The sequence below is a fragment of the Dermacentor andersoni genome, chromosome 1 (assembly GCF_023375885.2).
Source record: "Dermacentor andersoni chromosome 1, qqDerAnde1_hic_scaffold, whole genome shotgun sequence".
Taxonomy (NCBI): Eukaryota; Metazoa; Arthropoda; class Arachnida; order Ixodida; family Ixodidae; genus Dermacentor; species Dermacentor andersoni.
Window position 1 is genome coordinate 282349548 of NC_092814.1, and position 12497 is coordinate 282362044.

The following is a 12497-nucleotide window of genomic DNA, read 5'->3' on the forward strand; positions in this document are numbered from 1 at the left end:
CTGATATTTAAAAGAAAAAGAAAAGAAGGAAATTCACCTACGATTGCGATACTCCCTAATGCGAAATTTGAGCGCAGCTTATACGCGTTTTCATTTCGCGATATATTGGCTGGTGCGGACAATCTATCTTGTGCGGCACGTTGCAAGCTGAGCGAAGCGTGGCGTGACTGCCTCGCTAATCGGGAGATCACGAAAGGCATTGCGTACTTGACGCGTGTGCGCGATTCACGGCAGCCGCCGCAGACAGACCTCCGCTCGTGCAGCGCTTTGTCTCCATACAGATGACGCGCGCTACTCTGGCGCCATCTCATAGCCATGGCCGCCGCTAAGCCCGTCTTGCGTGGCATTACGCTTTTCTTTTCACCCTTTCGCCATAACCTCCTCCTCCGCTTTCCGCCTCATGGTTCTCTGGCACCCTCCTCCTCCGCTTTCCTCCTCGCGCTCTCTTTGCTATCGCCGTCTTTTATCTCCCGCTGCGCTCCGCGTTCGCTTTCATCAGGAAACTATGCTTTTTGAGTCACAAACTTAAGGAAGCCCCTCAGGCGCAGGAACGGGCGCCTGAGAGCGTCGCTCTAAAACAATTGCTATAGCTCGCCTGGAGCAAGCAGCCCAACATTAATAAATGTTTCGTTTGAAGATATTTGTACATACAAAGGGTTGCCTCTCTCCTTTCGCCTTGATGGGTGGATGACAGAGTAGTACGCTGCACTGTCCCGAAGTGTCATGCAGCATTCCGAAGCATCGAAAGCCCGGAAATACCAGAAGGCTGTCGGTGTTTCATGCGTTTTTTCCTGCAGAAATTTCTGTGCGTACGGCAAAACCTCTGTTACGTCTCAATACGGCGATGAGCATTCCTTGGACGTTTCCCACGAGGCCGTCCTGTCATCAGCGCGCGCTAAGACGACGACGAGGCCTGACTGTGACGCGAAAACAAAGGGGCTCACTTCGAGGCAACAGCCGCCGCCCTCCGTAGAAGCGGTGATTACCGCGCTGATTACCTGACCCTGACAGGCTGATATAATTGATGAATGACATCGTGGGAGAAATTTTGCGACCGATTCGACGATTGTGATTGGTCGCGATACAGTCATCAGATTCCCTAGTCTAGCCTCCAAGGGAAGACGGCGGTATTAAAAGCGGAGACCTTTGGTGCAGTGAGAGATGTGCTGACGTGTCCTGACGTGAACTCAGACATTTAATGTGCTCCTACATGGAGGAGGGTTCTGTATCTGGAGCCAGTGTAAATAATGTAAGATAAACCATTTTTCCTTCATTCCTACTAATGGACGTACTCATCAATGTACCAGGTGGATTCCTGACCTAAATGCTACCTAGAGTCACAATATCTCCATTTTTTTTCTTCTCCCGAAAATAATTCGTAGAAGGATGTTCAATGACAGCGGTTCCTTTAGGTAGATTTTGTTCTTTAGGAAATGGCCGCTGACTCAAAATATGCGTTGTAGCGGCGTTCATTCAAGACTTATAGAACGAAGAGCATTTTTGAAATGCCGCTAAAAAGTGAAACGTTGCCGTATCCATCGGGTAAGTTTCGTTTGTAGTTAGCATTTTTACCTTTCGTAATTCTTTTTTTCTATATTTTGGCACTTGCGAATTTCAGCGCATTGTTGCGCTCCAAACATCAAAATAAAAGAAAGTAAGAAAAGGGATGAGCAGAAAAAGTAGAAGCGCCCAGGGTATCAAACAGGGGCGATGGAAATGAGACAAAAGCCAAAAGCATCGTCCTAAGTGAAAACAAACGTGCTGTATCATTCCCAAGCAGTTCAACATAGTGTGCAGTTCTAGCTACTAAAAGCACAGCATAAAAAAGCATTGCGAAGAGGATCGGCACGATGTAAGGCCCGGAGTAAGCTAGTGACACTGAATGCTGGTTATCGCTACTGTGAGTTTTAAAAAATGCACGAAGAGATAGACAAAAAAATAAAGAGACACGCCCTGGCCGGTTGCTCAGCTGCACCCGGAGCCGCACGGTCCAGAACGGATGGCGCTGCGGAAGCGCTCACGCAAGCTCTGATGCCCGCTTTTTATTCAGGCGGCAACATCGGTCCGTTGTCGCTGAATCGGTATAAGCTTTCGTCGTTTTTCTTTTGGTACTGGGAAACGGCCTGTCGCTTATTTTCTTATTTGTTGTTGTTGACGGTCACCACCGCAGCCGCACATAACTACACAAAGGCATCGCGCAAAATGGCCCACGAAGCCCAAATCGCAGGGCCCACGCCGCCGCTGTTCTCGTCTCCGCTCGGTATAAACGAGACCTCTGCGCAGCCGGGCGGCAACGACTTGGCGACGATCTGTACAATGGACGCGGGAACGCTTGCGCTATCAGAATGCTGGCGGCCAAAAAGGCATCGGAGTCGTGAGTCGTGTTGTAGGTGGCAACGAAGGGAAATAAACGGCGCGCACTCGCTACCCTTTTGAGCATCGCGTCCGGAGAACTGATCAGGAAAACAGCAGCCGGACGCTCGGAGGCATACGCGACAGCCCACCAAACTAGGCGCCTACGGGTCCCGGTGGCCGATCGAGACCAGGAGACGCGGTCGATTTTACGTTCGTTCATTTCGCGCCTCTGTGGCTTGTCATATCAAGACGCTTCGTTCTTCTCATTTCTTTACAGTAACCAAACATGAATCATGCTGACAGTTGTAGACACCTATAGTTCCGTCTGGCTTGCTTCGTCACGGGGATACCAATTATTTTGGAATGCAGCGAGTCCTTTTACGCTCATTGTTATTGTTGGAAGGCCATGCAAGTAAAAGTTTTTGACGCTGACGCAGCGCGATGGTTCCTGTTTTTGATTAAATTCTTTGTTTTTCACCGTTTTGCCAAGTCTCCCGATGAAATAGACGGGAAGTCGCCGAACCCAGTAACGAAGGGCGGGACAAATCTGTTTGGAACGTTATAGCAATAAAATCGTGTTACCATACCTGCCGAAATGAATTTCACTCGGACTACGGAACGAGTATAACTAGACACGGACGCCAGACCGAGTGGTGTCCAGGAACAGATCACCTGTTGTATCTTCTTACCAATGGCTATAGATAGCAACCTTCCCACACGGCTCGCAGTATGAGAGCCTTTGCTAGTGGTGTCTCGATGAAGATGAACGGCATTTGCGAGCTGCAAGCTCTGGTTGCCGACGAGACTATAGCTGCTTCACTTCTAACGCCCGTGTCATTAAGGTTGCGAGGAAAGCAAATGCGTGCATGCATATAAGTCAGACGTGACCGTAAGTGAGAAAGTGAGCTCTTATCTGAAAGATTTAATTTCGCAAAATCGCAGCTGCACAGGACAAAGATTTTTTATAAGTATATAACTTGTACGTAGTCAACACCGTGTCACGCAACCCTCGCCAAATACTTGGCGATCGCTACCATCTATATATGGCGATGGGCTTTTTCCCTAAATTATTTGTATTGTGCTTATAAGCATCGTAACGGTGCATTACGCTTTGCGTCCACTCCACTTGCATCGGTATATGCCTTGTGGTTTCGAAATGACGACCGATCGTGCCGTTAAGATAAGGATTCTAGATTAAGACCGAAATTTGAATTTCGGTAATGTTTAGGATGTGGCGACACAGAAGGGAGAAAAGCGACAGGAATGCAAAAAACGCTCGTGTACGTAGACTAAGGTGCATGTTAATGAACTCCAGTTGTTCAAAATTAATCCAGAGTCCCCCACCACGTAAAGCCCAAGAACTTAAGAATATTCCGTGTCTGGAGCTGCGGACACGTTCACGTTTCTTGACTGAGGTTTTTAGAGCACAAAAAGGGACGAGAGACAGAGGCAAGACGCGGACACAGCGCTTGCCTCTGTCTATCGTCCCTTCTCGTGCGCTGAAAACCGCGGTTATGGAATACCAACATGTCCTAACCTACGCTCTTTCACCTTTCTTGTTCGATTTAATTTCTCGCTGAACTGGGTAACGTGGGGACGCCGCAGGGCTCGGTTTTATCACCTACCATCTGCAACTTTGCAATGTTGAGACTCCCCGAACGGTTGGGGGAAATTGAGAATCTAAACCACACCATATACGCGGATGACTTAACACTGTGGATAAACAAGGGCAGTGATGGGCAAATTGAAAGCTCCCTGCAAATCGCAATTGACACCATCGAGGAGTACCTGAAACCCAAAGGACTTAAATGTTCGGCCGAAAAGTCGGAAGTACTGTTCCTGATGCACCCCCCGGGAAACGGCGGCTTCACCAAAAGCGCGAGGCGGACATCCACCTGTACGTCAACAGCGCAGAGATCCCCGCGGTCGACAGTATCCGCGTCCTCGGGCTGAGGATTCAGGCAAGCCGGAAAAATTATGAAACGCTTGCTAGGTTAGAAGCCAGTTCAAATCAAACGTGTCGTCTTATCAGACGAATAGCGAACAGGCACGCTGGGATGAAGGAGGCGAATCTCCTGAGGCTAGCACAAGCCTTCGTAATCAGTAGGATAGTGTACGTGGCACCCTACCTCAAGCTCAGTTCTGTAGAACGGAACAAGCTCGAAATCATTATTGTCAAGGTCGCGCTCGGACTCCCCCTAAACACGCCCACCGACAAACTAATGAAGCTAGGTGTGTCGAACACTCTCGAGGAACTGATTGAGGCTGCCGTTACCACGCAGCATCAAAGACTACTTGGATGTAAAACAGGGAGGAAAATTTTAGAGAAATTAGGCTACGAGCCCAAACATGAGCAAGTGCGCTCAACAGACATACCCAGACAGATCAGGGACAAGATAAATATACCTCCGCTACCCAGAAACATGAACCCTGGCTTTCACGACGGCAGACGTAAAGACAGGGCAAAGACATTACAAGCTAGATATATTGGTCGACAGGACGTCCTATGTACGGACGCTGCAGAATATTACAGCAAAGCGGCACACGCGGCCGTGGCGGTTAGGGAAGATGGAACACCGATGGCGTGCTGCACAGTCAGAGGCGTCGAGACGGTTGAAGCTGAGGAAGTAGCCATAGCCTTGGCCGTCAGCCAAAGGGGGGTAAATGTGGTCATCAGCAACTCCAAAAACGCTGTGAGAAATTACGAACTGGGGAGGGTGATGGAGACTTCCATCGGTATATTAAACAGGGAAGGAGGACCCAGGCACCTTGTTCTGCTCGTTTGGGCACCAGCTCACCAGGGACTTAGAGGGAACTAGGAGGCTCATTCGGTCGCCCGAGGTCTCACTTACCGGTCGACTCCCGGAAGCTCCCAAATCACCGAAACTATAAACAGAAGAGAGGATATGCGCGCATACCAGGAAATCACAGTACACTACAGACTAAATAAACAAATTTACCCGGGAGCGGACAGAACGCTCAGTAAGAAATATGAGGTTATGTGGAAGAAATTACAGACGGGCGTTTTTCCAAACCCCGTACTCTACAGCAAGTGGCATCCAGGAGTATTCAGGTCAAAGTGCCAATTCTGTGCTGAGGCAGCAAATCTGGTTCACATGGTGCGGACATGTCCGTCTAAGCATGATAGCTCGCGCACGCTGGAATCCTGGGAGACTTTGCTCTGCAGCCCAGACCCCAACGTCCAGCAGGACGTCATTGGTCAAGCCCTTGCTGCTGCTGTGTCTCAAGGTATTCCGGCCGACGGCTAGGGGCGAAGGGGGAGAAGCATTTCTCTCCTTCTTCACTGACTGGTGTTTTTAATAAAGTTGTTCCTCCTTCTCTTTTCCGTTGTGCGTGTCACACTGCTAGAAGGATGTGTAAGATAGCATTAAAAAAAACCTATGGAAATAATTTCTCCTCGAGTAGAAGAAAGCGCACCTAAAGTAGCATGGACCTTTTTCTTTGTGTTCGCACTTGCTGGTTATTCTACCGCAGATGACTATATACGTTTATTGTGGTATCTCGCGCTCTATAGTCATTTGTGTTCGCAAGCTTACCTTGATCGACTTCGTACGATTGTGCTATCGACTGGTTTCTTTCCTTCGCGCGTGCGTGCGTGTGGCGGATCTTTTAGAGAAGAACGAGTTTGAGACCTTGCAGAACGGCTAATTGCTAATCGCGAATAGCAATTTCTTGTATTGTTCTTTTTTTTCACTGCACATTTAATTATTCCCTAGCTTACCCGTACAGGAACACGGACAGGTGCAAGCACCAACAGATGATGTGACTGCACTCTCGCGTTATACGAAGCCTTCCCGCGATGGGCTCCCTGTGATGATTAACGGGACACGGGGGAACAGGGCGGTCTCGCGAGATAGCAAACAGCGAAGAGTTGCCGTGACGCGGTACCGATGGTATGACCAGATGACCCATCCGGCGATTCTTCAAAGAGCCTCGCTGTCATATAGCGGCGGGAATGCGGCTGCCAACATCACTGACCATAAGAGTGCAAAGAACGTTGGGGGTGGGAGCTGGGACCTCGTTAATAAAACACCCACACTGGTCAGCAGTCACTTCTTTGCTTCGGCTCGTCACACAGTAGCTTTCTTTTTATTATTTTTTTGTAGTGCGGGTGACACCGAGTGATGCGTCTTAAAAATTTGAAAAAGAAACACATAAAGAAATACTGCGAACACTAGCATTGCGACGCTACTAGTTACAAAGAAATCATGCATAAAACATATGTATTCGGAATATTCGCCCACTTTATTCAGTGTCAGTTTATCTGTTCCACATTGTCTTCAACCTTGACCATCCGTGATGTATTAATTTCTTGTATCATTGTCGCACTGTTCACAGCTACCTACCTATTTTTTAAGAGGCTTGTAATCCGCTTGTAATATTCCAAGTGTTTTCTATTTTTTCTACAACCACCCGATAGCCATCCAGGGCTCTGAGCTAGAATTTCAGGGATGTTGTTCTCTTAGTCGCTATCACCACTGTTCAGCCTCAGACAGGATAGTGTTTGTTCTCCCAAATGTTGCGAGTTCAAGCGTAACGACGCCCATACTATCAACTTAAAACCGGCAGACGCCTCGAACTAACTTTAAGGCCGACATGGTGAAACCAAAAGTGTGCTTTGTGAGCCTGTCGCTATTTTAATACCCAGTCCGTATCTTGTCCTTACTTCGAAATTGGGGGAGGGAGGAAGGAGGGAGGGTCTAGCCCCTTCTTTCTTTTTTTAAGCGAAGTTGTTATCCTCTAGTTGGTTAGAATTTTCGTGTCCGTCAGCAAAAAAAAAGAAAGAAAAAAGGAAAAGAACCGAGAAATGTGCATAGCTCCTTTGAAATAAGGCATACAACACACAGCCTCAGTATTCGTTTCAATAAAGGAAAGCTCAAAACCAGCGTCAAAACCTCATGATGGATGATAAGGTGGTTGTGAACAATGCGAGACACGTTCCTTCTCCCCGCGTGTGTTTCCCGGCAGAAATTACGGTTGCATAAGCTGCTCCGATGGGAAAGGGGCAACTGCAACCACGAATCAGTGAGTGACGTCACGAAACTTCATCTATAAAAGGGAAACCTGCCTAGCAACTCAGTTCATTACAAGACCGCTACAGGTAGACCACGCAACGACTCCCGAAGAGCAGCGTGAATACGATGAGCGTCGAAGAGTGCAAAATCATAATGCTCAACAGCGGTGTCGTGCTAAGACTAGGCAGTATAAAACATTTCATATTCCCATCAACGCATTTGAGTGGTTTTTTAACAGCTTCGATGGCCATCCACTTTCGCCGTGTCAGGATGGCGAGTCATTTCATATTTTTTTTTTTTTTGACAAACGTTGCATGAAAAGAGACTGCCTTCTGGTCACAATGGTTAAATTGTATATCTCCGAGGAGATAAAAGTTCGGTTTCAGCCGTCTGAATTTGAATGTAGTGGCAAACAAGATGTCTGAAGATAAACGATGCAGAAACGCAAGGACAGCGGGCGGACCTGGAAACCGATCAGACCGTGTCATCGCGCGCTTGTCTCATTCGCGGTGGCGATTAATGGATCACGGCTTCTTTCATTCCGAGAGAGTGAAAGAAAGAGCGGGTGTTGCGGCGCAACCGAGTGAATCTGGGCGTGCGATACAAGTTGAAAGCGAGCAGAAGGCGATTACACGTCAGGAATCGCCAGACGAGGACAGCGGGAGGCAGCGTCAGGGAAAGGCGCGGAGAACGGGGGAAGCGTGAGTGCCAAGTAAAACGCGCAGCCGGGGCAATCTCGGGAACCGACACGAAAAGAATTCGGCGACGCCGCTCGCAGTCACAGACAGACGCAGCCACCCGCTCTCGCAGTGAGGGAAGGGGACTGGAGGTGGGACCATAGTGCAGCCGAAGAGAGATAAACGAGTCAAGAAGGAAACGGATAAAACTCGATTGTTCGCTGTGCCTGCGCTGTTAACAAGACGGCGACGGCGGTGGCGGAAGAACTTGAAACAGCAGAACAAGCAGCCAGATAAAAGAAGATCTATAGAAAATCAAATTACAAAACAAAAAAGAAGGAAACGTAATAAACGCGCTCAAGACAACACGAAGGAGCAGTGCGGAGCAGCAGGGGATAACGGGAGGCGTACGAAAATCTCGCGCGAGAAGGAAGAACGGGAAGCCCGTTTGACAGAAAGAAATACTCGCAGCGAGACACAAGAAGTGAACAAGCGGGAGAGACACAGAACAAGGGGAGGGCGAAAGGACGGGTGAACTTTGATGCCTATCCGACAGGCAGGCCGGCTTGCATTGACGTCTATATTGCTCCCTAGGCGGCCGGAGCCTTTCCATAGAAGTGCCGGCTGGAGGGCACCGGATCTTTTTCAGCCCGATTGAGCCTCTTTTAATTCTGGGACCACTGGACGGTGATGGCCTTACAGGGCTAAACGAGAAAACAGGGGAAAAATGTACGAAAAGATTAAGCGAAGGGGGTGGGTGTAAAGAAATAGAATGATGGCAGCGAAGAAAACGCAGGGCCTTTTTCGAACCACCGAATCCTCAACTGACGCTTGACAAGTGCTTCGTAACTTAATGTACCTTTAAGGCTTCAAGCCCGCTTTGTTTTTCCTTTTTCTATTTTTCTTTCTTTTTACGCGGTCGACTAGGTATTGTTGGAATCGCACCGCTGGCACGAGTTGTTGGGGTCTCGGTGCTGACGCCCGTTATTGCCAATGGGTCGCAAGCCCCAAGGGTAGCGTTGGCCTGGCGGCCTGGGGCACTGGAAGCATCCGAAGGTCCCGGCAAAGCAAGAGAAGACTGGTAACAGAACAACTTGTTTATTCTAACATAGCAAAAGAGCGGCCGGTCAGTTCGACCGAAGTGGAGAGACGGGAGAGCACGTAACTCAACAGTACATATCGGAGCCTCTCTCCTGGCGTCCGGGGGCAGCTGCTCTTATACCCTCGGCGTCGCGGTCCAAAAGAGAAGGTCACGGGATGAAGGTCACGGGATGAAGGTCACGGGACGGCGGAGCATGACCCCACGACGGCGCGAACTGTCGAGCCGAGAGACCTGCTGAACCGAGTGTAGTGACGCATCGCCAACCTTCACTTGGGGAGCTCCGCTCCCCTGATGCCGCGCTTTGACAAGCGTGGGCACACACACACACACACACACGAAGACACGTGGCACTGAAACACGCCTGGACACGCTTGGCGGGTAGGCGTTGCGGCGGCGTCGGGCGGGCCAAAATGTCCGCCGCTTTGAACAAAGCCCCGGCGTCCGTTGCATCCGCGCCGGCATTACCGCGCGTTGTAGGCGAAACGTAACAGTATCCGTTTATGCGAGGCATAATTGTGTTCACTCTAGTCCTAGATCTAGACGTAACATCGTTTCTGAAACCATGGTCTTTAATCAGGCTTCCATTGTTCGTATTATATCTCTCGTTCTAGTTAATAAAATGCAAGGCCATTTGCTGCAAATTCAGGACAAGCGTTTCTAGAAATCGTAGTTAACTTTCCGGGCTGGGAGCGGACGGCAAGCGGAAACGCAGTAAATCCTGCTCTATAGCTGAACTGAATAGGAGATGTAAACTAACGTCATTCAATGAAATGAAAGCGCCTAGGGACAAAAGATGGCTTTTCAGCGGTGTCAGTGTGTCGCTGTAGTTGTGGTCTCTAAGGCAGCAATGAATTCAACGACACTATAGAGACAAAGGTTCAGCGCGACATATGCAGACGCACACGAAAAGAAAACTACGACAGACGTGTACCGCTGCGTACCGCTGAATTTCACGTCGTAAGCATGCTCCCACCCGACCGACAACGCTTGTTAACATATCATGTTTTCATCTCAGGCAGAACACTTGTTTTGGTAGTGTTTTGTCGTTTCTTTCCCCCCTTCCTTTATTTTTCTTTGTTCTGGGTTCACATAAAGAGCTTGCGGGTATCAAATGCCGAGGTTGCTCCATTTCTCTTTGCTCTACTGAAGAAAACACCGAAGAGAATGTGAACGTCATTTTAAAGTTAATTATTATGACGATAAGTCTGCCGTGACATTCAGAGTTCAGTCAACATTTAGTTAGTGAAATCTGCTAGTCAGTGCTACTAAAATTCGCGCTACACTTCACAGTCTTCAGCCTTTGGTGACGTAGTCCAGCTGGCATTGGATGGACGGTCAGAATGTACAGTTCAGGCCAAGATCGGTGTCGCACCACAGAACGTGGAGCGCCCCACAGCATACATAGAGCCTGTGTTTGCCGCACAATTCTAAAATTAAATTATGGGGTTTTACGTGCCAAAACCACTTTCTGATTATGAGGCACGCCGTAGTGGAGGACTCCGGAAATTTCGACCACCTGGGGTTCTTTAACGTGCACCTAAATATAAGCACACGGGTGTTTTCGCATTTCGCCCCCATCGAAATGCGGCCGCCGTGGCCGGGATTCGATCCCGCGACCTCGCACAATTCTGTTGCCGCGGTTGACACGTCGACCACGGTTCGAGTGTGTTTTGTGTATTATGTTTTTTTATCCATCCTCCTTGTTCTTTTCTAACGTTTTAGGAAAGCCCGCCCTGTCGCAGAGCGCTGCTACGAAAGTGGTGATGGCAGGTGCATGCGCCCAAAGCATACTCTTTTCCAAATATCATGCGCTAGGATATTGCGGATATTCTTGCAGCCTCTTCGACTAAAAAAAAAGAAGGAAAAGAAATACGCACACGTGCTTTTGCGTGCGCAATGATTAAAATAAGTAGTTACAAACGATAAATATGCTGCGAAACAGCAGAATCTATTGCGAATTCGTTGGATTGGACTGGATAGAAGACAATGCTCGATATACGCTGCGCGGGGTCGCCCTACCCCCCTCGCCATTTTCGCAGCTGCGCCGACGTGCCCGAAGACGCTTCCCGTGAGATTATTGAAATATTGGAGACCTGCGCGTTGCAGCTAAGAAGTGTATTGTGCAACACGTCCTCGCCTTTTGTCTCTGCATGTTTCAGTGTGTCTATCACCATAGTATGTGAACTTCATTTACTTTGTAAGTCCGCTCTAGACATTCCGAACATGTGACGTTACTTCTTGTTTTAAAATACTTTTCTTATTATAATTATCACCATTACACGAAAAAGAATAGCCGTCCCCATTATACGTGATTAAATCTCTTTCTTTTATTTTTATTTCAATAATAATTTTTTTAAACGGGAAATTGTTTCCACCATTTTTAGAGGCAGTGCAAAAAACGGCGGCGAATTACGCAAATACTGCTAAAAATACTCAGCGAATACTGCTTTCTGCTGAGCTTCGCACCTGTGTTGACATCTCTGTACCGCGCACAAAGATAGTTACGGCGAACAATCACGTTAACCCCGAATGAGCGCTAGAATGATTGTGAGAGCGGTAACTAAGGTCATTTGTGTCAAAGACAAGGACAAGCATTATAACGCACCCCGAACCGCGATATTATTCCAAGCGCGGTATCCGGGAAGAAACTAAATTTCGTCGCTGATGTCGCATCTTCCACGGAATCGAAAAGTTTAGTGCTTCCTACGCCGTGCGACCATAGCACTGCACCTGTTAATTACAGGTTCACTTGGAAAAATACGGCAAAATTTAGTTTATTCTCGGCTCCCATAACTTATGCGGTTGGCTGTGCAGAACGCAGTAAGATCACGAAATAATAATTTGTCATTACGCTTTCGCCGTTGGTGCGCACATTTCGAGCCAGAATATAATTTTGATTCTGATAAGCGACACTTTTTCACCGTGTCCAGCATTCTCACTGAAATCCGATACTCCATGTCTCATGCGGCGGGCATACACAACAAGGTACTTGGCATTTCGAGTATTAATGCTCAAAAAGCTAGGTGTGCTTAGTGATATGTCTCGAGCAGTGTCAGACTCGCCGTGTTTGATTGGCGACTTGAATCAGCGTCAATCTCGCCTTCGTTGTTATTTGCAGTCTCGCCACAACCGGGATGGCAGCGCAACCTACGTGGAGGAAGATGAAGACAAGTTCCTCAGCAGCGAGGACTCGGTCGCACCGACTGCGCCCAAAGCACTGCCTCTTGATTTTGGTGAGTGCGCCGATTAACGCATGTTTTGAGCGAAAATCTTTTCTTTTTTCAGTTATTTCCTACCTTGTGCATATCGAATGGCGAACGGCTAACT

At 48.4% G+C, this 12497-nt stretch overlaps 1 protein-coding gene across 2 annotated transcripts in view; it reads left to right on the forward strand.

The window, feature by feature from the left end:
* Positions 1–12497, forward strand: part of LOC126547899 (follistatin-related protein 5-like) — a 515627-nt gene that overhangs the window by 324612 nt on the left and 178518 nt on the right. For both annotated transcript variants that reach the window (XM_055063208.1, XM_050195938.2), the window contains exon 3: positions 12289–12403. In XM_055063208.1, coding sequence (XP_054919183.1) covers positions 12289–12403 — 115 coding nt within the window. The remainder of the gene's footprint in view (positions 1–12288; positions 12404–12497) is intronic.